This window comes from Solanum verrucosum, unplaced genomic scaffold (genome assembly GCF_900185275.1).
Source record: "Solanum verrucosum unplaced genomic scaffold, falcon-dt-bn FXZP01000261.1, whole genome shotgun sequence".
Taxonomy (NCBI): domain Eukaryota; kingdom Viridiplantae; phylum Streptophyta; class Magnoliopsida; order Solanales; family Solanaceae; genus Solanum; species Solanum verrucosum.
The window spans coordinates 15117792-15141333 of NW_026019969.1; the positions used below are offsets into that span (position 1 = coordinate 15117792).

At 36.6% G+C, this 23542-nt stretch overlaps 6 protein-coding genes and 1 pseudogene across 7 annotated transcripts; all 7 read left to right on the top strand.

Annotated features, from left to right (window-relative positions):
- Positions 1–659: 659 nt before the first annotated feature.
- Positions 660–2957, top strand: LOC125816880 (intracellular protein transport protein USO1-like). The gene has a single exon (XM_049496528.1). The coding sequence runs from the start codon at positions 757–759 to the stop codon at positions 2725–2727; it is 1971 nt and encodes a 656-aa protein (XP_049352485.1). The 5' UTR covers positions 660–756; the 3' UTR covers positions 2728–2957.
- A 1554-nt stretch (positions 2958–4511) lies between these two features.
- On the top strand, positions 4512–4972 carry LOC125816907 (auxin-induced protein 15A-like). Its single transcript, XM_049496574.1, has one exon. The coding sequence runs from the start codon at positions 4587–4589 to the stop codon at positions 4842–4844; it is 258 nt and encodes an 85-aa protein (XP_049352531.1). The 5' UTR covers positions 4512–4586; the 3' UTR covers positions 4845–4972.
- Positions 4973–7044: 2072 nt separating this feature from the next.
- On the top strand, positions 7045–10903 carry LOC125816877 (probable pre-mRNA-splicing factor ATP-dependent RNA helicase DEAH5). 2 transcript variants are annotated; one of them, XM_049496525.1, is made up of 2 exons: positions 7045–7194; positions 7383–10903. In XM_049496525.1, the coding sequence occupies exon 2, from the start codon at positions 7828–7830 to the stop codon at positions 10660–10662; it is 2835 nt and encodes a 944-aa protein (XP_049352482.1). In that variant the 5' UTR covers positions 7045–7194; positions 7383–7827; the 3' UTR covers positions 10663–10903. The 2 variants fall into 2 exon arrangements, with proteins under 2 accessions (XP_049352482.1, XP_049352481.1); XM_049496524.1 differs by having other exon boundaries at positions 7058–10903.
- A 7065-nt stretch (positions 10904–17968) lies between these two features.
- On the top strand, positions 17969–18471 carry LOC125816912 (auxin-responsive protein SAUR21-like; annotated as a pseudogene).
- Positions 18472–19430: 959 nt separating this feature from the next.
- Positions 19431–20626, top strand: LOC125816913 (auxin-induced protein 15A-like). The gene has a single exon (XM_049496578.1). It carries the CDS (start codon positions 19695–19697, stop codon positions 19941–19943), a length of 249 nt encoding a protein of 82 aa, XP_049352535.1. The 5' UTR covers positions 19431–19694; the 3' UTR covers positions 19944–20626.
- Positions 20627–20980: 354 nt separating this feature from the next.
- LOC125816908 (auxin-induced protein 15A-like) lies at positions 20981–21695 on the top strand. The gene has a single exon (XM_049496575.1). It carries the CDS (start codon positions 21297–21299, stop codon positions 21552–21554), a length of 258 nt encoding a protein of 85 aa, XP_049352532.1. The 5' UTR covers positions 20981–21296; the 3' UTR covers positions 21555–21695.
- A 640-nt stretch (positions 21696–22335) lies between these two features.
- Positions 22336–23535, top strand: LOC125815222 (uncharacterized). Its single transcript, XM_049494644.1, has 3 exons — positions 22336–22445; positions 22581–22659; positions 22738–23535. The coding sequence occupies exons 1-3, from the start codon at positions 22336–22338 to the stop codon at positions 23533–23535; spliced, it is 987 nt and encodes a 328-aa protein (XP_049350601.1).
- Positions 23536–23542: the final 7 nt, after the last annotated feature.

Here is a 23542-nt window from a genome sequence, read left to right on the forward strand (position 1 = left end):
TAATTCTTTAAAATAATATGAACCTCACATGCTTGTTGAGTTGATATATTTTCAATTCTTTAATTTTGCTTGAAAATCAAATGGAACTCAAAGCAAGCAAAACACAAAAGAGATCAGCTACATATCAAATATTTTGGCCTAGAAGCCAATTGTGTACTTGTACCATAAATCATTATTATTTTTAATATTAAATAACTACGTAATGTTGTAGTAGTCAAATTTAAAATAAAACCCAATCATCATTAGTAAGGTTAATCTAATAAAATTTATTTTTAATTAAAATTTTCTGAAGAGGTATGTTACATTAACATAGATCAAGTAATATAAAATAAGAAAATATTTTTATATATACATCGAACACAAAAAATAAAAATAAAGACTCCACTTATTTCCTAAAAAATATTTTCGAGAAAAACATTTTCTATCATGCCAAACACACATACGTAAGCTCATTTTCCATATTTTGAAATGGAAGATCTGCTTATTTAAATTTATACTAATATAATATATTGTAGTAATTTTAATATGGATATAAAATAAAAAAAAAGTGGCTGCCTCGATATTGACAAAATAGTCTGCGTCGAAATTTTCAAAAAAATTAAAGGCGCCGTGGAAATAGGGCGCTTTGTGCAATTTTTGAAACAAACCCTAGAGTGCTCTTCGCCGCTCAATCTTCTTATCTCATCTTCAATCTTTTCTCCATTTACCGAAAAGCAAAACCCACCACAAAAATCCTTAAGCCAAACTCCATACACAATGGCCAAAAAGAAGATGACCCCGCAAGATAATCAACCCCAAAACCCCACTGAAGTGGTTAAGGAAAATCAGGTGAAAGAAAACAATCATTCCATTGCCATGGAAGAAGCTTCTGAGAAACTTGAGAATCTCAAGAACCTCAACAATATGCTTCTCAAGGAGACTATTGAGAAACGGCAACAGGTGGATTCACTAGTGCAGGCAAAAGGGTCTCTGGAATCGGAACTCAAAAGGTCTAACTCGGAGAAAAGCGAGTTGCAGACCGAGTTGACTCAGTTGAGTGAACAGGTTATTCAGTTGGAGATTGAGAAGAAATTGGTGTCTGTGTTTGTTGCTGTGCAGGTTGGTTACCATGCTGAGGTGATTGAGAATGAGAGGAATGGGTTTCGTGAACAGAATGACGTGGTGGAGAAGAAGCTGAAGAGTGTAGAGATAGAAATGCGCGATGTTTTGAGAGAGAAGGGTGAGATTGAGAAGCTGTTGACTGGAAAGGAGAGTGAGATTGAAAGCCTTAGGAAGAAATTGAATGCTGTTGCTGATGAGGTTGCCCAAGAGAGGAATGTTTCGGAGGGGATTCGTAAGGAGAAGGATGAAATGAAAATTAAACTTGACACCCAAATAGAGGAAGCAGATGGATTGAGAGTGAGATTGGTTGAAACTGAGAAGCGAGAGAAGGAGATTGAAGGAGAAGTTGGGAAATTAAGGGTTGAATACAATGCTCTCACGGAGAAAATCAAGGACAGAGAAAGCAAGATCCAATCCATGGTGAGAGAGAAGGAATTGGTTGCAAATAGCTTGTTGAGTTCGAATAAAGTGATTGAAGAACTAAGGGGGCAGATTGACGGGATTGTTAGGGAAAAAGAAGGGATTGAAGTGGAGAGAAATGCAGAAGTGAAAAAGAATGGTGAGTTGCAAAACACAGTCGCTGGTCTTAACGATATGGTGCTGAGTTTGCAAAAGGAGGAGGCTAAATTGCGTGAAAATTTGGCTGGGTTAGAGAAGAAGTGTTTGGAAGGCTTAAGAAAGGAAGAGGAGATGGAGAAGAGGATAAATGAACTTGTGACGGGAAACAATGAGAAAGAGATCAGAGTTGAGAACTTGATTGAAGAAAAGGCCTTTGTTGAGAAGGAACTAGACAAGGCATTGAAGCAATTAGATGTAGAGAAGAAGAAGATTGAGCAAACGGTTACAGAGAAGAATGAGATGGAAGAGGCTAAAGTTGGAAGGGAGACTGAAATTGTTGAACTGCAGAAACAATTAGCTGAATTCAAGAATTCTATTTCTGAATTAGAGGTGTCTTGCAATGGTCAAAAAGAGAAGGTGAAGAATTTGGAATCTGAAGTTGGTAAGTATAAGGCTACCTTCGAGCGAGTTACCCTTGAGAAGGATGAGATGCAAAAGCATTTTGTCCACGAGGAACAGAATGGTATAAACATGAAGAAACAGATTGAAGAAATGGAGAATCACATTCAAAAAATTGTGAAGGAGGTTGAGCAAACCAAGGCTGATTACCTCAATGTTGTTAGAGAAAAGAAAGAGTTGGAAACTCAATGTCAAGTGTTGAACAAGGAAATTGCTTTTGCGCAAACCTCACTTGCCGAAGCACAGAAGAAAATTAGTGATATGCAGTGCAAGGTTGAGTTGGCAAATAGCAATTCTGAGGAAATCTTGAATGCTTTGAGGACTGCTGCAGATTCAATCCGCTCGGATGGTGAAGGAGAAAGTGGCAGTGTGGTTGGTGAAAAACAAATGAATGGGGAAGATGTCAAGCCTTATGAAGCAGAGTTGGAGGCCATCACAAATGCAATCAAGAGTAAAGAGAACAAAGTTGAGGAGATGCAGAGGCAGGTTGAGTTTTTGCAGTTTTCAGTAGCTCAAGCACAAAAAAAGAAGAATTTCTGGACCATGTTATCTTCAGCAACAACACTTTTTGCTGCAATTTCTCTTGCCTATGTTGCTCGTGGCCATTGAGTAAGGGAGTCCTTAGTATTATCCAAACTGGTAATGACAAGTCCGAAGAAATGACTTGAGTTTTGTTCCCATAGTTTACCTTTAAGAAGGCACATGATGCTGCTGGTATCATGGCCTAGGCTTGACAATCTGACTGTTGTTAGCTTGTTTCAACATCATATGTAACCATCTATGACCCTTTTTTTCATCATTCCGTATGAAATAATATCAAGTCCCTTTAGTTTCCAGAACAGATACTAGTAATTCTCTATGTTTTCAATAATAGCAACAAACAACAAGTATGCCTCAGTTGAAAGATTGTTATCCATGTCAACATCACTTTCTGCTGCAGTTCTCAAAGAGATGAATGAATTTAAAATTTTCTAATTCAAAAGATATTGAAGTATTGACCTTTTTTCACTTTATGGTTCCATTCAGTTAGCATTGGTATTTTTCTTACTTATGATTCCATATGCTCAAGTCCTGCGGTTTTCTAGTTTTCTCCTTACGAAGGTTGAGAGATCATTGCTTTCCCAACTCCCAAACCACTAGTTAACAATGTGCTCGAATGAAATTCAGATTTTTATTTCACAGCTGGATATATATAGTTAATCCAACTAATAAAAGGAGAAGACTTTTTATCAACCATCCTTCATCTGGAGTAGCTAATGTACTATATCATTGTTAAACCCACCAGAAGAGCAAGTTTCAGTAATTCACAACCAACCAGTAATTGGGAATTTTGTCAGGATATGAGATCCCATTTCATATATCTCTTGATTTTTTTCAGGTTCCTATTCTGATATTTGTTGTGATCAGGTTCGCATTTCTAGAGAGCTATTTTAAAGTCATTCTGCACTTACTGCTTGGAAATATAAGTCTTTAAGGTTAGTTATCTTTAGAATAAATGTACGTTAGTCTGACCCGTCAGTTTACAAGGCCTTGCATCTCACTTCTATAATGCTGGCTAGAATATGATTTCACATAAAGATTAACTAAACAATTTCAGCGAAGTTCTTAATATTCTTAATGCTTCAATTCCTAGCTTCTCTTATGCTTTTAAAATAAGAATCAACAGGTTCCTGCCTCTTACAACAAGTTTTGAGTTATATATAAATTTGCTACCGTCTCTCGGCACTTCTAAACGGACATTCACCTATGAAATTTTGTCTAGCTTCTATTTTTCTTTAATGATGGTTGTGTACTCCTCATTTGCCGGAGGTGCTTTTCCCTATATGCAGTCATAAAAGTCATATAATACTTCATATGCAACCAAAATGGTCTTAAATTACAAGTACTGATATAGAAGGCAAAGTCATATGATGCTTCATGTGCTACTGTCTTTCATACAGATATTAATCAAATGCCTTTACCAGCTATTATTAGGATGTTTCTGTGTACAATAATCAGGTACTGTTTATGAAACCAAATGCTTCTCAATCATCAAATAAATAGTGCTAAAGTCCACCCATGCTCAGCAGGGACACAACACAAGTAGTCACTGGTTAGTTTTTTCTTGTTTAACCAGAAACATTGCAGGACCTATGACCTTTGAACAACAACTAGTATGCCTTTGTTGTGAAAATCAGTGGGGCCTTTTGCTGCTAACTCAATGTATAAATCGTATGTATGGCAATGAGTTGGAAGGCAAAACCATGTGATACTTCAGGTGGTATTGTCTTTAGCTGGTGCCCACAGACCTATCCAGTGCACATCAGTTGGATTCTACATCTTGTCGTTCGCCAATATATAAACACATACAGAGAAGGATTTACCATAACAACTCTCAGCATAACTTGGAACCATATACAGCTTCTCTCTGCTTTCAAGGTCCATACTAATTCTTCCCTTCTTTTCTATCTAGATTGAACGTAACAACCATGGCTATCCGTATGCCTCGTATAATCAAGAAGTCTTCAACAGGTGGAGATGTTCCCAAGGGCCATTTTGTTGTGTATATTGGGGAGAAGCAGAAGAAGAGATTTGTAATCCCTATATCATTTTTGAGCCAACCTTTATTTCAAGACTTGCTTAGTCAAGCTGAGGAAGAATTTGGCTTTGATCATCCAATGGACGGTGTCACAATTCCCTGCAGTGAGGATTTTTTTGTTGATCTCACATCTCGCTTGAGGAAATGACAAGGAAATTAGTCCCTTTTTTTTCTTACACAAATTTGTAAAGCTGTAAAGCAGGAACACAGTGTACAGTTCAATAGTTAGAAGAAACACTAGTTAGGCTAATGAGTTTAGCACATAAAGAATGGATGTCACTCCTGTCTCTTGACTAGGGACGCATTTTTCTACTTCAAAAGAAATTGAAGTAATATACATTTTTTACTTCTATGGTTTTATTCTATTATATATACTGTTGTAGCCAATTCCTTGCAATACGAAAGTTTTGGTCAACTCTCATAGTTTGCTAATCAAATGAGCTGGAATCTGGTCTTCTAAAGTGGGCATAACCCATTCAATTGGTGACATTATGGTCAATAGTCTCTACCATATTAGCAATATGATAATTACTCCTTGTACTTAACATGTACTAGAGCTGCTGGATTGTGGAAACACTCAGTGCAATAGAAAATGGATGCAAATTAATTAACTTTTAATAAGATATAATATCTACACTTCCCTTGAATATTAACTCAAATTTCTGTCAATAATAAGGTTATGACTGACTCATAATTCAACGGATATTCGTAGAACATAGACACATACATGTTAGCCATTAAACATTTATATCAGTTGGTACTACCATTGTTCAAAACATCTCTGAGCAAAAGATCAAGACCTGAAAATTACCCATTGTTATCAATTTTGATTTCTGTAGTAATTTGAAGCAGTGGGGCCTGCTGTTCTTCAGGCACAATGGCCTAAAATCATAAATACTTGACAATGAGTTGGACAACAAAACCATGTGATACTTCATCTGCTATTGTCAATCAACAGTGCAAAAAATGCCTCTTCACCATTGAAATTTAAAGTGTGATTGGCATAAATGGACACAGGGTTTGCATCTGGGGTATGCTATAGTCATAGTGAATAGGCACCAGCCATTTATATGGATTTGATTCTGAGAGTTCCTTTGTTCCATGTATGAGAAAAAGGTAGGACCTAATATTCTTGAACTTATATGAGCTTAAGTAATTAATGTTGTCAATTAGTTGGAAGACAGAACCATGTGGTAAATGATATGTCATTGTCTTAACAGATGCCTTACTCAAATGGCTCTTCTCATGAGATTTTATGACTTGCCAAAGGCTTATATAAACATGTTTTGAGAAGTAGTCAGCACCACAACTCTCTGCAATACTAGATAACTCCTGTGCTTTTTCAGTAATTCTTCTCTTCATCATTTGCTTAAAAGATCATGGCTATCCGTATGCCTCGTATAATCAAGAAGTCTTCTACAACTAGAGATGTTCCAAAAGGCCACTTTGCTGTTTATGTAGGGGAAAAGCAGAAAAAGAGATTTGTAATCCCTATTTCATTCTTGAGCCAACCTTTATTTCAAGACTTGCTTAGTCAAGCTGAGGAAGAATTTGGCTTCAATCATCCAATGGGCGGTGTCACAATTCCCTGTAGCGAGGATGTGTTCATTGATCTTACTTCTCGCTTGAATAGGATCTGAGGTTTTTCAAGATTCACAGTTTGTACATTAGAGAATTAGGAAATACACATTATTTGTACCATGTTACTGAAAATTAGATAGAGGGAGCAACTGTGAACTGCAACAGTTGATCCCAATTTTGAATGTAATTTTCAGTAGCCTAGCTGATGTCTAAAAGATATACAACACAATTTTTAACAAATGAAATTTGTTCAGATTCATTCTTTAGCCAATTTAGTTTTCAGTATTCTTGTTGAAATTTTTTGTGAACATAACAATTTTGTGTCCTACGTGTATTATGTCAGGTAGGACGTGTATATTTACTTGTTCAATTTTATATAAGTTTAAATGTGTACGCCCAAAATTGGAGAGCATAAATGCTAGCTTAAACCAAGTTAAAAGGTATATTTATATATTATGTGTTATTTAAACTTATATATTTATATAAGAGTAAATTAAAAAGTTTAAAGTTAAATAAAATGGAGGTAATTGTAATTAACTCAAATTTCAATTGCTATGTACTCTAACTTATTATTTTGAATTTTATGAAATTTTTAAAAAGGAAATAGGATTCTAAACGTGTTTTTTTTGTTGTGAAAATAAAATAATGTCAACACTCTAATACTCTCCTTTTATTTTTGTGGAAGAGGAAAAATCCTAATAATTTGTAACCCTACAAAGTCAAGTTTGAATAGTCAAATTGAGCTCCTTCTCTCTAGACTCTCTTTCTATATTTATCTCTCTTTGTAAATTAACTCCGTCGGCGACGCCGGCAAGTCTACCGTAAGATTTCTTCAGGAGCTATTCGTCTGAAGGATGGGAGCCGACATCGCAGAAAACGAGTTGAAGAAATTGGAATACCTCTCGCTAATTTCTAAGGTATGTTCTGAGTTGGAGGCACATTTAGGGTTTGGTGATAAGGTTCTAGCTGAATTTATAACTGAGCTTGGTAGAAATTGCTTAACAGTAGATGAATTTGATGACAAATTGAAAGAAAGTGGTGCTGAAATGCCCGATTATTTCGTAAAAACATTGCTCACTATAATCCATGCTATTTTGCCTCCTAGTGCCAAGTCCAAGTTGGAGAAGGAGTTGAACAAGGATGGCAATGATTCCGAGTTTTCAGCTCTGAAAATCAGAGATAATAGGGATAGGGTTAAGGAATTGGAGAAGGAGATTGAGTTGGAGGCTAATAGTAAGAGGAGAGATGGGGAGGGAGAAGAACGGGATAGGAGGCGAGAGAGGGATAGAGATTATAGAAGAGAAAGGGGTAGAGACAGGGATAGGGATAGGGATAGGGGTAGGGATCGAGATAGAGATGATGGTAGAGCTGAACGTAGGGCTTCAGAAAGGCGCAGAGACAGGGATGGAGATGGAGATGTATATGCAAAGGGTAGGAGAGATGATTATGAGCAAGACGGGGATGATGATCGGAGGGATAGGAGAAAATCGAGGCATCATGTGGATGAGCCAGAGTTGTATGCAGTATATAAGGGGAGGGTATCAAGGGTGATGGATTCTGGTTGTTTTGTTCAGCTGAATGAATTTAGAGGGAAAGAAGGCTTGGTGCATGTTTCACAACTTGCTACTAGAAGGGTTAGTAATGCCAAAGATTTAGTAAAACGGGACCAGGAGGTTTTTGTGAAGGTTATCTCTATTAGTGGGCAGAAGCTGAGTTTGTCAATGAGAGATGTTGATCAGAATACAGGAAAGGATCTGCTTCCATTGAAGAAGAGCTCAGGCGATGGTGGATTGACAACAAATCCTTCAGGCATGAATAATGAGGGCTCTAAGACCAGGATTGGCCTGTCAGGAATCAGGATTACGGAGCAAGAGGATGTAGCTCCATCACGTAGACCTGTGAAGAGGATGAGTTCACCTGAAAGGTGGGAAGCGAAACAACTTATTGCTGCAGGTGTCCTGGGGGTCCAGGAACATCCCATGTTTGATGAAGAAGGGGATGGAATGCTATATCAGGAAGAAGGTGGTGTTGATGAAGAGCTTGAGGTTGAATTGAATGAAGATGAACCCCCTTTCTTGCAAGGGCAGAGTCGTTATTCAGTTGATATGTCTCCTGTCAAAATTTTTAAAAATCCTGAAGGATCATTGAGTCGTGCTGCTGCACTACAATCAGCTTTGATAAAGGAGAGAAGGGAAGTAAGGGAGCAGCAACAGAGAACGATGCTTGATTCTATCCCAAAGGATCTCAACAGACCATGGGAAGACCCAATGCCAGAGACAGGTGAGAGGCATTTGGCACAGGAGCTGAGGGGTGTTGGTTTGTCTGCCTATGACATGCCAGAATGGAAGAAAGATGCTTATGGTAAAGCCGTGACCTTTGGCCAGAGGTCTAAGCTATCCCTCCAGGAGCAGCGGCAGAGTCTTCCTATTTACAAATTGAAGAAAGAACTGGTTCAGGCTGTCCATGATAACCAGGTCCTGGTCGTCATTGGTGAGACAGGTTCTGGCAAGACAACACAGGTGACACAGTATCTAGCCGAGGCAGGGTATACAACGAGGGGAAAAATTGGCTGTACTCAACCTCGTCGAGTGGCTGCGACATCAGTCGCTAAGAGAGTTGCTGAGGAGTTTGGTTGTCGATTAGGTGAAGAGGTTGGTTATGCTATTCGTTTTGAAGATTGTACTGGGCCAGAAACTGTTATCAAATATATGACTGATGGTATGCTTTGGAGGGAGATCCTGATTGATGATAATTTGTCCCAGTATTCAGTCATAATGCTTGATGAAGCACATGAAAGAACGATTAACACTGATGTTCTATTTGGTTTGCTTAAGCAGCTAATGAAGAGAAGACCTGACCTTCGTCTAATTGTCACGTCTGCAACTTTGGATGCAGAGAAATTTTCTGGTTATTTCTTTGACTGCAACATCTTTACAATCCCAGGAAGAACTTTTCCAGTTGAGATACTCTACACAAAGCAGCCAGAAAGTGATTACCTTGATGCGTCTTTAATTACTGTCATGCAGATCCACTTGACAGAACCTGAAGGTGATATCCTCCTCTTCTTGACTGGTCAAGAGGAGATTGATTATGCTTGCCAGTGTCTCTATGAGAGGATGAAAGGACTAGGTAAAAATGTTCCTGAACTGATCATACTACCTGTCTATAGTGCCTTGCCCAGTGAAATGCAGTCCAGAATTTTTGATCCTGCCCCTCCTGGGAAAAGAAAAGTTGTTGTTGCTACAAATATTGCTGAAGCTTCTTTGACAATTGACGGTATATATTATGTTATTGATCCTGGATTTGCAAAGCAAAATGTCTACAATCCAAAACAGGGTCTTGATTCACTTGTTATTACCCCAATTTCACAAGCATCAGCAAAGCAACGAGCAGGGCGTGCTGGACGAACTGGACCTGGGAAGTGCTACCGTCTGTATACTGAGAGTGCATTCCACAGTGAAATGTCTCCTACTGCAGTTCCAGAAATCCAGAGGATAAATCTTGGGAACACCGTTATTATGATGAAAGCAATGGGTATTAATGATCTTTTGTCATTTGATTTCATGGACCCACCTACCCCTCAGGCTCTCATATCTGCCATGGAGCAACTTTACACTCTTGGAGCACTGGATGAAGAGGGGCTTCTGACGAAACTGGGAAGAAAAATGGCAGAATTTCCATTAGATCCTCCTTTGTCCAAGATGCTTCTTGCTAGTGTGGACTTCGGCTGTAGTGATGAGATCTTGACCATCATTGCTATGATTCAAACTGGAAACGTCTTTTACCGACCAAGGGAAAAACAAGCTCAGGCCGATCAGAAGAAGGCGAAATTTTTTCAGCCTGAGGGTGATCATCTTACCTTGCTTGCTGTTTATGAGGCTTGGAAAGCGAAAAACTTTTCCGGTCCATGGTGTTTTGAAAATTTTGTCCAGTCACGATCACTTAGGAGGGCACAGGATGTCAGAAAACAGTTGCTCTCCATCATGGACAAGTATAAATTGGATGTTGTGAGTGCCGGAAAGAACTTCGCAAAGATCCAGAAGGCTATTGGAGCAGGTTTCTTTTTTCATGCTGCTAGAAAGGATCCTCAAGAGGGTTATAGAACTTTAGTTGAGAACCAGCCAGTTTACATTCATCCTAGCAGTGCTCTTTTCCAAAGACAGCCGGACTGGGTTATTTATCACGAGCTTGTTATGACAACAAAGGAGTACATGCGCGAGGTGACCGTGGTAGATCCTAAATGGCTTGTTGAGTTGGCACCAAGATTCTTCAAGACGGCTGACCCAACAAAATTAACGAAGCGCAAGAGACAGGAACGTATTGAACCTCTTTATGATAGATATAACGAGCCAAACTCATGGCGATTGAGTAAACGCCGAGCGTGATATCCTTTTTTTTTTTTTTTTTAATGTTCTGTGTTGGTTTAATGAAATGCCCACTGTTTGTTTATGTAAAAGTGACATATATATGGTCAATCTAAAACATAACTTTTGACACTTGGAGCACTTTTTTCATATAAGCCTTTTCCCCACTTGACCTATTACAGTTTTCACTGAAGTGGACTCAAATCTGTTGTATGCTTTTTGCTAGGGAAATAATCTCTGGTATTGAACTTCAATTTGTTTTCATTTTCGAAGTATGAATGGTTAAGCTTGACTACTTAAGTGCCTTCTGAGTAGAATCAAGTTTAAAGTGGCCCAAACTGGTGACATTTTCAGGTCACTCAAAGGATGAGTAGAATTAATATTTTTTATATGGAACTGTACTGCTGTTAGCATGCTATGGTTACTCTAGCTCAAATATACAAGAGCTGCAGCTTTTGGGAAATAAAAAGTCTGACCGACTGTAATATAGTAAAACTAAATGTTGTGATATACTAATATATATGTTACATAGATCCTTCCACCGTTTTGATTTACCTAAAGTTAATGAAAAGCTTCATGCTCCCATACCAGATAGGTACACACACCTGTATTGAAACATTCCTGCAAACAAGTCCTTGTAAGTTCTAACATAATATAAATGCTACATGTTCGGCCTCTGAAGGTGAAACAACTCTTTGTTTCCTAAAAAATCCCAAATCACGAATAAAAAATGTGCACAAATGCATTTCTGATTGGTAGGTTGTGATTTCCATCTATTTCAAGGAAATGTATACCGGAAAACCATTTAAATAACAAGAAATGTCTGGGAGTAAATGTAGACATGAATAGTCACAGCTAGGCTACATTTCTTCTTTAGCATTTAGATTGTGATGCATGCTATGTTCCAACTAAAGATAAAAAGTAGGGCCTTATGTGTTGATCTGATATGTTCTGAAGATATCAATACTTTGACAATTTGGTGGAAGACAAAACCATGTTACTTCAGATGCTATTGTCTTCTGTGGGTGGGTGCCCATGAAATAACTCTTCACTATCAGCTGGATTTTCTGAGTTTCCATTTCGCCTATATAAACACATCCAAAGAGGTGTCTACCACCACAGCTCTCAACAAAACTTGAACGTATTCTAAGCTTTTTCTGATTTTGAGGTTTTACTAAAAAAATCATGGCTATTCGCATGCCTCGTATAATCAAGAAATCTGTTACATCTGGAGATGTTCCCAAAGGCCATTTTGTTGTATATGTTGGGGAGAATCAAAAGAAGAGGTATGTGATCCCGATATCATTCTTGAGCCAACCTTTATTTCAAGACTTGCTCGGTCAAGCTGAGGACGAATTTGGCTTTGATCATCCAATGGGTGGTCTCACAATTCCCTGCAGAGAGGACATCTTCATCGACCTCACTTCTCGATTAAGGAACTGAAAAAGAAAACTTTCTTAACATTCTGTAGAGTAGTAAAGAAGGATACACAAATCTGTATAGAGAATACAATTTTTGATGTTAGACTAGGTAGATTTAGTGAAACTTTAGCTCCACAAAGACTGATTGTTAGTCCATGTCTAAGGACAAATGACTTGCTTTTTTCTACTTCAAAGAAATTGAAGTATTGAATGAATGATGGTTCTATTCAGTTAGTATTGAATTTTTTTCTCCTTGTGATTCTCTAATTCCTCTCATCCAATATCTGCTCATGTGTTGCTAATCATTATGAGTCAGAATCAAGTTTAAAGTGGCCCAAACTGGTCACATTTTTGGGTTAGACAAAGGATGAGTAGAATTGAAATTTTATCTGGAATTATGCTGATGTGAGCCACTATGATTACTCTAGCTCAAATGTACTAAAGCTGAAGCTTTTGGGAAGTAAGAAGTCCAACTGAGTGTCATATAGAGAAACTAAATGATGTGATAACATTTATGGTACATAGATCCTTCATCCGTATTGATGTACCTATGAACAGGCGTCACATAGGATAGCTATTGGTACTTAAATGAAGATTGTTCAAAATACTCTTGATATTAACAAAGAACTGCATGTTGCACACACTTGTATTGGAACGCTCCTGCGAACAAGTCATTGTAACTTAATTTAAAAGCTAAATGTTCAGTCTCTAATTGAAAATCTGCACGAATGCATTTCTGATGGTCTTCATCTGGAGTACTTCCTTAATGTGAAAGCTTTTGTGTCCTATGACCTAACTGAAGAATCACATCTAGCTTGAACGTAGGTCTTCATTGTTCTTATTTGACCGAAATTTCAGAATTTTCTGTCAGAATATAAGATAATAATATTATTTTCATATGCAGGACACATGGTTCCTTTGGTACATGATATTATGTTTAGAGTTTATCAAATTCTCATATCTACATACCTACTTACAGAATCATTTTTCACTTAAGGAGCTCCTGGCTGGCTGCAACACAGGTTAACAGTATCCACTAGCCAAGCTGTCATCATTGACTTGTCTGGTATTTCTGAAACCTCCACTAATTTTTTTTTACCCAAGTTGTAAGATTGGATTAAATTCAGGATCAGGTTAAGAAGCATCTGGACATCCCACTTCCATTGTTCTGTTGGTATGTAGTAGTGGATAATCCATATATTTTTTAGAATAAAAAATTCTTGGAACGCAACGTTAAAGGTAGGGCCTGTTGTCTTGAGTTGATGTGACCTAAGTCACCAATACTTTGGCAATGAGTTGAAAGGCAAAACCATGTTACTTCAGGTGCTATTGTTGACACCCAATTTTGACCCTCCCCGATAAGAATTAATTCACGAGCTTCTTAATTTTCAAACGATTTAGAATAATTAGTTTTATAAAATTCAAATACTTTGCAAAGTCATCTTAAGTGATTTCGGTCGATTTTCATAATTTATAAATAATATGTATTTCATGTAATTTTATATATCTATAATTAGTATATTTTATAAATATTTGGAAAGTCATCTCGAAAAGATTTTATTTTAAATATTCTATTAAGAGTAGTTTAGTTATATAATAGTTTATATTTCAAAATCATTTAGTTTATAATTAAATTAATTATTTTATTTCGTTAAGATCAGGAAACTCATTAATTAATTTTTATTAGTTCGCCTTATTTAGGTTTTAGTCGAATCCGTTAATTCAATTCATTTTGGCTATTCCTTAAATTTTGAAAAACTAACCGATTTGATTTTTTACTCTATACCCATTCTTAAATGACCAAATTTTGGGATTTTATGTGGCATTTCCAGCAAACCGTCCGGCCTATATTTTAAACCCAAGTTCCCAGCCAACCCAATGGCCTTAATCAATTGCCAGCCCATTTCCACTTTCAATTCCAAAAGAACCCACCAGCAGTACATCTCAATACATTACAGTAACAACACAATAACCAATCCCACCGCCCCAACTTCGTCTTTCTTCTTCCAGCAACAATCCAACCCAGCGAAATCGAAACCCAGAATCTCAATCACGAGCAGCAGCCCAAGATCAGTCCAGAAAATCCCAGCAGCCCAGTGCTCCAGCGAACTGACCCGAATCCAGTGGCCAACGTGAACCAGACGGAAGCTACACGGCGTCTAATTTGTTTTAGTCGTCTTCTCCTTTTTTGCTTTGCCAGTGATTCGTACAGCAGGCAACAAAGCACGCGTCCTACCCCTTTCCTCTTCCGGAATGGGGTGTTTTTTGAAAGAAAAGATGTCTCTCCAAATTGATGAAACATTTTTTGAGTTTGAATTTGGAATGGGTCCATTCATATCCGAATTCCCACCCTTTTCCCCCCACAATCTACCCTAATTTCCCCATATATATAGCATCTTTTGTTCATCTGAGGAGGGGGGGGAGAAAATTTTTTATTTTTTTTTGAGATTTTTTTTTAGTTGAAAATTTGGGATTCAAGATTTGGAGTTGGAACTACTTTGAGCGAAATATCATATCGGAGAAGGTTTAGACGATTCTTTTCCTTTAAATTCGAAGAAGCAAGTTCTCCTTGTTAAAAGTCAGCTCGAAATTCTTGGTTGGTCGTTCGAGTTTCCGAAGTAGTTAGTGGAAGAATCGCTGCTCGTCTGCTCGTGTTGTCTCATTTCGCTGACCAGAAAGAGGTAAATCCTCTTGTTCTCATTTAAATCCAGTTTCTTCTATGTTGTTCTGCTTATGACGTATTATAGGTTGTGTCTTGCGCTCCATTTATGTGTTGATTTTGTCTTGGTCTCTATATGTTAAGTTTCGGTTGATGAGTCTTTAGCTGGTAATAACTTTCCTCCCTACATGAGTATTATCTGTGTATAAATTAATTCTATGTTAGAGTTAGTTTGGCATTATTTGTGAGCATGTCCGATCTTCGATCTTTTATATATATTTTTTATTTTTTCTCTGGTCATCCGTAGTACATGTTCTTATCTGCAGTATTTTGTTGAGTGTGGATAAGATGGCCATCCAAATGGTTTAGTTTCTGTTTATCTAAAAATATGAGATTCTGTTCCTTTGTTTTGTATCACTATCTGTTCCATCTTGCCCTTTTTCATGAATTAGTAATTTTCGTTTTAGTTCCTCTATGACTTTATTCTTGAAAAAATTTATTTCTTGCTTATGTGTCTGTTTATAGGTTTGTCATTAGTAGCCTTCTTGAGAGGGTATACTTGGTTTTCCCTCGCTTTTCTTGTCTAAATAGGAGGATTAAGACCAGCAGTAGGTTGCTGTCCGGAATGTCAATCGCTTAAAATTATATTCTCGGTCCAACTTGAATCTCGAAGTGTGACATGTGTTTTAGCACAGCTGGTTGCTACTTATTTAATAACACCTTTGTCATGTTTAGTTATTTGAATGTGACAACGTTGTCTTCTAAAATGGCTTGGCAAGCTGTTGTGTTTAAAATTTCTGCCTTTTGACATAATGAATTAGCATCATTAAGTTACATTTGTAGAGTTAGCTTGGTCATTGCATAAGATATATTATTTGCGTACAGTGAAACGTGTTCCCTTTCTCATCCTTTGATTTGCCATTGTTTAATGTTAGTAGTTGGTCACATATTTCCTATAATGTAGTTTATTCTTGTTACCACCCCCCTCTTTTTTTTAATCGACTTTTATCCGTTCAAGTATATATGCATGCTACTTTAAGTAGGAGAATTTTGATGGTTGAGCTTGGTCATTTGTTAGGTCTGTTTGTTTTTCTTTTCTTCCGTAAGAGTTATTTGCTATTCTAGTCTTATAACTTTGTTTGGTTGCATTTTCTTTTGGGTTCTTAAGTAGCTTTATTTTCAGTCAAATCGTATTTCATTTGTTCTATTTGATTCGGGTGCTAATCCTTGCCTCCTTCGTTTTGTTGTATGAACTATCTCCGAACCCATTATCGAGTTTTATTGACATGCTTTGTTCCACTTTTATTGTTTTCTCCTCTATTATTTGTCTTAGGTCATCACTTATTATTTACTTTAAATACTTAAAGACCAAAAATCGATCGAAACAGTAGCTCATGTTTGTCTTTTAACAGTCATGTGATTAATCTAGCAATGATCTTGAGCTTGAGCGATTTTATTTGTTTAGTTGCACTGTGTTTTGTTGGATTTCGTGTTGCGAGTAGATTTAAATTTTATTCTCTTCGGTGCTATAGGATTCGGGAGTCTTTTCGCGTGTCATAGTTAATTTGATATCGAGAAGATTTTATTATTTATTTGAAGATGTGATTTGCCGGTGATTTAAAATTTAGCTTAGACATGAGAATCCATTTATCTGTTTCGTTTGCATTCACTAATTTTTATTTTCTATTTTTTAATTTTATTTTTGTTTTGTTTTAATCTTTATTTTGTCGCCTATATGGTTGTGGAAGTGCGTAATGGATCGTGCTATTAACTTAAGTTTAAAAAATGTTTGGGCAGTGTTGCACCCTTTTTTTTAAATTTTTTTTTTTATTTTATTTTATTTTTTAATTATTATTTTATTTTTGTTGATGTGCCATGTGCTAATTTAAGAGAAACATTAAACAGTGCCTTATTGTCTACCCATTTAGTATTGTTAATCAATTATCTCTACAATGCTTATCTACTCCTCATTAAATGTTTATCACGTATATGTAGTTCTGTCTATCATGCTAAGTTCATACGTTTGCATATTCTTACTGTAATCCTTGGTTAGCCGTAAAAATGTTCATGTTCCCCTCCAATTAGGGTGGTCCTACCTTCTTAAATTAATCGGGATTATTAGGTGTCAGTCACATGGATGGTTCTAGTTATTTCCTTTATTTGGGATTCCAATATTATGCTATGACGTGGAATTTTATCTTATTCTAATTCATTTTCTTTTGCCTTGTTTATTCGCATGCAAATATGCCGGAGTTCTTCATGAACTTCTATCTCCTTCCCTTGCATTTCGAGAGAGCCATCAAGGCTCCAAATTCCTTTATCGAGTCAACCGGCCAGCTATAAAAGTCGACGAACAGGTCTCGGAGGTGGAAGGATGTGAAAGCGGAGGAAAATTAAAAAGATTGGGCCGAGGGCCCACTCTTAATTTCAAATTGTATTTTGTTATTGGGCCTAAGCCCATTTAGTTGTTATTCTTGTTCTTGTTAGTCTTAGGACAGGTGCCACTCAAATGGGCCAAAGGCCCAAAACGAAAAATGGGCCCAAATACTGATCCAGGTGGACAGAAACCAGATTTGGGTCCAACTCTCTTTCCCTCTTTACTTTACTGTGTTTGTTTTGCGTATCAGTATTTGTCGTTAATCTTAGGGTCGAAAGGTTCAAATCCCCAAAAGACGCTCATTTCGCTTTCACAACTTAATTAAACTGATCATTTTTCAAAAGAGTTAAAAGAATAAATTTCAAAAGGTATCTCACTTAGGTCGTAGGTCAATATTTCCCTTTTTTCCCTTTTATAATCATCTCAACTATAAAATAGTTCAATCGTGCAAGTCAAGCTAAGTTAAAATTATTTTAGCTAAATAAATTAGTTGTCGGATAACCGCATTAGCGGATATTCTAGGTGCTTTAAAAACCTTCCTAGAATGTTAATAAGAATCTCGAATCCTTTTCAAGTTTTCACTAGATTCCTGTTTTAGTCTTGTGAAAATGATCAGTTTTCTTGATTTTTTCTTAAAAATTAAGTGGCGACTCTAAACCAGTCCAAAATAATATTTTTAAATAAAACACTATTGTCTTCCATGGTACCCACAGAATAGTGATTAACAGGACTCTCTTAGTTGCCATTGTCCTATATAAACACTTTCGAGAAGGTGTCTACCACTACAACACTCAGCAAAACTTGAAAGTACTCAAAGCTTTCTCTGCTTTTGAGATCTTCAGTATTTTTTTCTTTCTTTTCTCATCTATACTAAAACTAAATATAATGGCTATTCGTATGGCTCGTTATAATCAAGAAATTTGGAGATGTTCCCAAGGGATATCTTGCTGTGTATGTTGGGGAGGAGCAGAAGAAGAGATTTGTAATCCCCATATCATTCTTGAGCCAACCTTTATTTCAAGACTTACTCAGTCAAGCTGAGGAAGAATTTGGTTTTGATCATCCAATGGGCGGTCTCACCATACCCTGCAGAGAGGACATCTTCATTGACCTTACTTCTCGTTTGAGAAACTGATGAAGAAACTTTCTTTCACATTTTTGTAGAGCAGCAAAGCAGGATTTGCAGTCTGTACACTTAGGATTTAGAGAAAATAGTAGTTGATGTAAGAATGAGAGCTGTTACTAAAGTCTGACTAGGTAGATTAGTGAACTTATCTCTGTAAAGGCTGATTGTTATTCATGTCATGTCAAAGAGATAAATAACACTTCAATTTTTTCTACTTCAAAGATATCGAAGTATTGAATCTTTATCACTTTATTGTTCCATTCAGTTTGCGTTGATACTTTTTCTCCTTACGATTCCATATGCTCACGTCCTGTGGTTTGGTAACGTTTACGGACCAGAATCAAGTAACTTGACCACAACCAGGCACTCTGTTGTGTTAGTCAAATAACAAATACACCTGGAATTATACATAGAAATTAGAAACTAAGCTACAGTTAGAAAAATAACAGATAATAAACGCAACCATTGCTCTACAGCTTCCTATTAAAATGGGAAGTTAGGAACTTAGGATCTCGAAAGAGCTTTGCTTACAAAAGAATGAGTCTCTTTATTCAAGTTACTCATCCTTCATATGGAGTAGTTAATGTACTTAATAAATGTTTTAACCCACCAAACTAGAGGAAGTTCAGCTAGCGTTTGAGTCTAGCAACCTTCAGCAGATGCACATCTGAGCTCCTTTTTTTCTTTTTCTTTTTCTTTGTTCTTTGTTCTTATTTAACCAAAAGTTGAGAATTTCCTGTCAGGGTATAAGATGTTGTTTCACATGTCTCATATCTAGCGAGCTGATTTATTCTAACATCATTTTTCACTTAAGGACTTGCTGGCAGACTGCTATACATAATACAAGCTAACTTAGCTGTGTTCACTTGCCAAGCTGTCAGCATTGTTTGATATGCTTGGAATCATAACGCTTCAGAATTTGCTATGTTCAGATATATTGAGCATTTTATTGTGAGTGATAGGGCCTGTTGTCCTTGAACTAAGGCCTAATGTTAATTTGGTGTTTTAAGTATTGACAAAGGTAGGCCTCTCCCATGTTACCTTTTGTTTGTGATAATAAGCGAGGACATTTTTGTGTTTTCAGAGTTTGTTTTTATCCTAGTGATTCAGGAAAATATAAGCTCTAGGTTCGGAATCTTATTTAAAAATTCCAAAATGAGGATGCCTTGCTCAAGTTGACAGCAATGGTAGGGACTGTTGTTCTTGAACTAACAGTGTCTTAATTTAATTCACCTGGAAGGCAAAAGCATGTGAAACTTCAGTGACATTGTCTTCTGCTGGTGCCCACAAATTTATTTTCAACACATCAGGATTCTATGAGTTGTCATTGCCTATTTAAACACATTCAAAGAGGTGTCTACCACAACAACTCTCAGCAAAACTTGATAGTATTCAAAGCTTTCTTTGCTCTTGAGGTCTTTGATACATATTCTTTCTTTGTTTTCTCATCTATATTAAAACTAAAAGATCATGGCTATCCGTATGCCTCGAATAATCAAGAAGTCTTCAGATATTCCCAAGGGTCACTTTGCTGTGTATGTTGGAGAGAAACAGAAGAAGAGATTTGTGATTCCGATATCATTCTTGAGTGAACCTTTATTTCAAGATTTGCTTAATCAAGCTGAGGAAGAATTCGGCTTTGATCATCCAATGGGTGGTGTCACAATTCCCTGCACCGAGGATTTGTTCGTTAATCTTACATCTCGCTTGAGGAAGTGAGATGAAAACCAATCCCCATTCTTTTGCTTACACAATTTTGTAACTATGTAAAGCAGGATTTTCAGAGTGTACAGTTCAGGAGTTAGAAGAAACAGTAACTTGACGTTAGAATTAGGGGAGTTACCACTCTCTAACTAGGTAGACTAATGAATTTAGCTCCATAAAAGAATGGAGATGTAATACCCTTAGTCTCTTGACTAAGTTGACACTTTTCTACTTAAAAAAATTGAAGCAATGATATTTTTTTACTTCTATGGTTCCATTCAATTCCTTATATTGATTGAATAACTCATTGCAATATAAAAATTCTGTGTACAATGAGCTTGTTGATCGGTTTTCTTTGTTCTTATCTGATCCAAGATCTTAAGCATTTCCATTCCTGATTAAAATGTGTAAGTTAATTTACTTATAATAAGATATGGCATCTGTACTTTTCTTGAATATTGAAGACAGATATCTGGCAATAACAAGATTATGACTTATAATAATGGAAATTTGGAAATTGTAGCCTTCTGTATTCTCTGTTATTTGGAAACATTTACACTGCTGAGATAATTCGAGTAAATATTATCTAGATAGTTGATCCTGCATAATGACTTAGCATGAGGGACCAAACAACTTTGTCAGATATTGCTGTAAATTTATTTCTAATTGTAGAGTTGTTGAATTACAAGACAATTACACATGGTGGTTATAATTTGATCAAAAATCATGTGTTAGACAATTACATTTTATCAATTTGATTTCTAAAGATCTTCTGTTATCTATCTAGTCTGTGGCCAGCTGTTCTTCAGGCACAATGTCCTAAAATCATATATACTTGACAATGAGTTGAGTAGCAAAACCATGTGATATTTCGTGTGCTATTGTCAATCAACAGTACGACAAATGCCTCTCCACCAGTCAAAATTTTACATATGATTGATTTGTTTTCTCTTATAAATGGACACATGACAGTTTGCATCTGGGGTATGTTACAGTCCTAGTGGATAGTGTTCCAGACACAAATCATCATAAGACACCACCATTTTTATGGATTTGATTCTGAGAGATCCTTTGTTCCATGTATGAAAAAAAGGGTAGGACCTATTGTTGTTGAACTTATATGAGCTAAAGTAACTAATGTTGTCAATTAGTTGGAAGACAGAACCATGTGGTAATTGATATGTCATTGTCTTCACCACAAATAATGAGATTTTATGACTTGCCATTTGCTTATATAAACTTGTTTTGAGAAGTTGTCACCACCACAACTCTCCACAAAACAAAGAATACCACTTAAAGCTTTTCTGTTCTTTCAGTATCTTAAAGTATTCTTTCTCTTCATACTTTGCTCATCTTAAATTAAAGATCATGGCTATTCGTGTACCTCGTATAATCAAGAAGTCCTCGACATCCCTAGAAGTTCCCAAGGGACATTTTGCTGTTTATGTTGGGGAGAAGCAGAAGAAGAGATTTGTGATACCAATATCACACTTGAGCCAACCTTCATTTCAAGACTTGCTAAGTCAAGCAGAGGAAGAATTTGGCTTCGATCATCCAATGGGTGGTGTCACAATTCCCTGTCCAGAAGACATTTTTATTGCCATCACTTCTCAGCTTAGGATTTAAGAACATAGTTAAGATCATTTTTTCTTTTTATAGGTCTAACAATTTTGTATACAAATTAAAGCTGGAGATCCATATTGTACAGTTGATTAGTTACAAGTTAAATGAGACTTAGCACCACAAAGATTGGTGCTTTTTGACTAATTCAGAGAATACAAATACCTCATTTTCTCTCACTAAAATTGTGTTTCCTGGTTTATGTTTAAACAGTTTTACTTCAATCAGTTATCAATTGGCCTGCAATATGCACTAGACTATCTAATATAGCTCCGAGCATATATTAACAACAACATACCTAGTGTAGTCCCATAATGTGGAGTCTCGAGAAGTAGAGTGTAAGCATATCTTACCTCTACCTTGGAGGTGGAGCTCCAAGTATCTACAACTTTATTTATCTATTGCTATTAACAATATAATATTAGATTGGGATATCAACAAGGGGAACTTATTAAAACTAAACATGCCAAAATATGGCTTTGTTTTTTAACCTTATTTCTTGGTAGGACATAACATATATATGTCGTGAAGTGTTGAATAAAAAGGACTATGCCCTATATTTAGGGTATATGCGTGAAAAGGGATCTTAGACTTAGTGTATTTTGACACTAACAATGAATTGAAATGCTATAAACTAGTCCAGCTCGATGGATAAACATACAAATTTTATATTTTTAAAAAGAAAAGTAAAAAAGTAGTTAATTTAGGAAGCTTTATACTTATATAACCCACCAATGAACATACTTTTTCAGGAAAAAAAAACATAACTTGGAGAATTTTTATCATTATGGATGCTACTAGTGGAAATGTTCTAGGGGATGAAGAAAGTCAGCTTTCTTTTGGAAGTAGTAATAAAATTCAACCTACTATCTCTTTTACACAAAAGCAAGTATCCTTGTTTTCTTTTTAAATTCTTCCCTCACTACTATCCATGATAAGCCGCAAAGTATATTTTATCTTCTTTTTTTGGTTTGATATCTTTTCAATTTGTTCTTACATATATGTATGGTGTTTGGCTTCTTTTTTTAACAGCTTAGATGATGAAAAGAAGAAGTATACTTGTCTCACAATGGCTGAAAGGCTGGGGTTGCCTGACTTCTTCTCTTTGGACGTTAGTATATTTTATATCTTACTCATCTTTTATATGACGGTATTGAGTATGCACACAGTTCGACTATTTTCTATGCAGGTGTGGCGAGCATCGATTGGAGAGCTTTTAGGCTCTGCGGTTCTTGTTTTTATGTTGGACACCATAGTGATTTCTACCCTAGAAAGTGATGTCAAAATGCCAAATTTGATAATGTCAATTCTCATAGCAATTACACTCACCATTCTAATCCTTGCTGTTTTCCCTGTGTCTGGTGGTCACATTAGCCCTGTAATTACCTTCTCCTCTGCACTTGTGGGACTAATATCAATGTCACGAGCCATAATTTACATAGTGGCACAATGTGTTGGTGCTATTTTAGGTGCACTAGCACTCAAAGCTGTGTTGAGTAGTACCATTGAACAAAGATTCTCTCTTGGTGGTTGTACCGTTACGGTAGTTACGCCTGGGCTCAATGGGCCGGAGATTGTGGGCTTGGAGATAGCCCAAGCATTTTGGCTTGAGTTTATGTGTACATTTGCTTTGCTTTTTGGTTCACTTTGGATGGCCTATGATCATCGCCAGTCCAAGGCACTCGGGCTTATTACTGTCATGTCTATTGTTGGGCTTCTAGCAGGGATTCTTGTGTTTATTTCAACTTCAGTTACTGCTAAAAAGGGCTATGCTGGAGCTGGAATGAATCCAGCTAGGTGCTTTGGAGCTGCTTTTGTTAGAGGAGGCCACCTTTGGAATGGGCATTGGATCTTTTGGGTTGGGCCTGGACTTGCTTGTTTTGCTTTCTACTTTTATACAAAGATCATTCCTTCGAATCATTTCCAAACTGATGGATTCAAGCATGACTTCTTAGCTATAATCGAGGCATTGCTCAGTCAGAGATAGTCTAGTG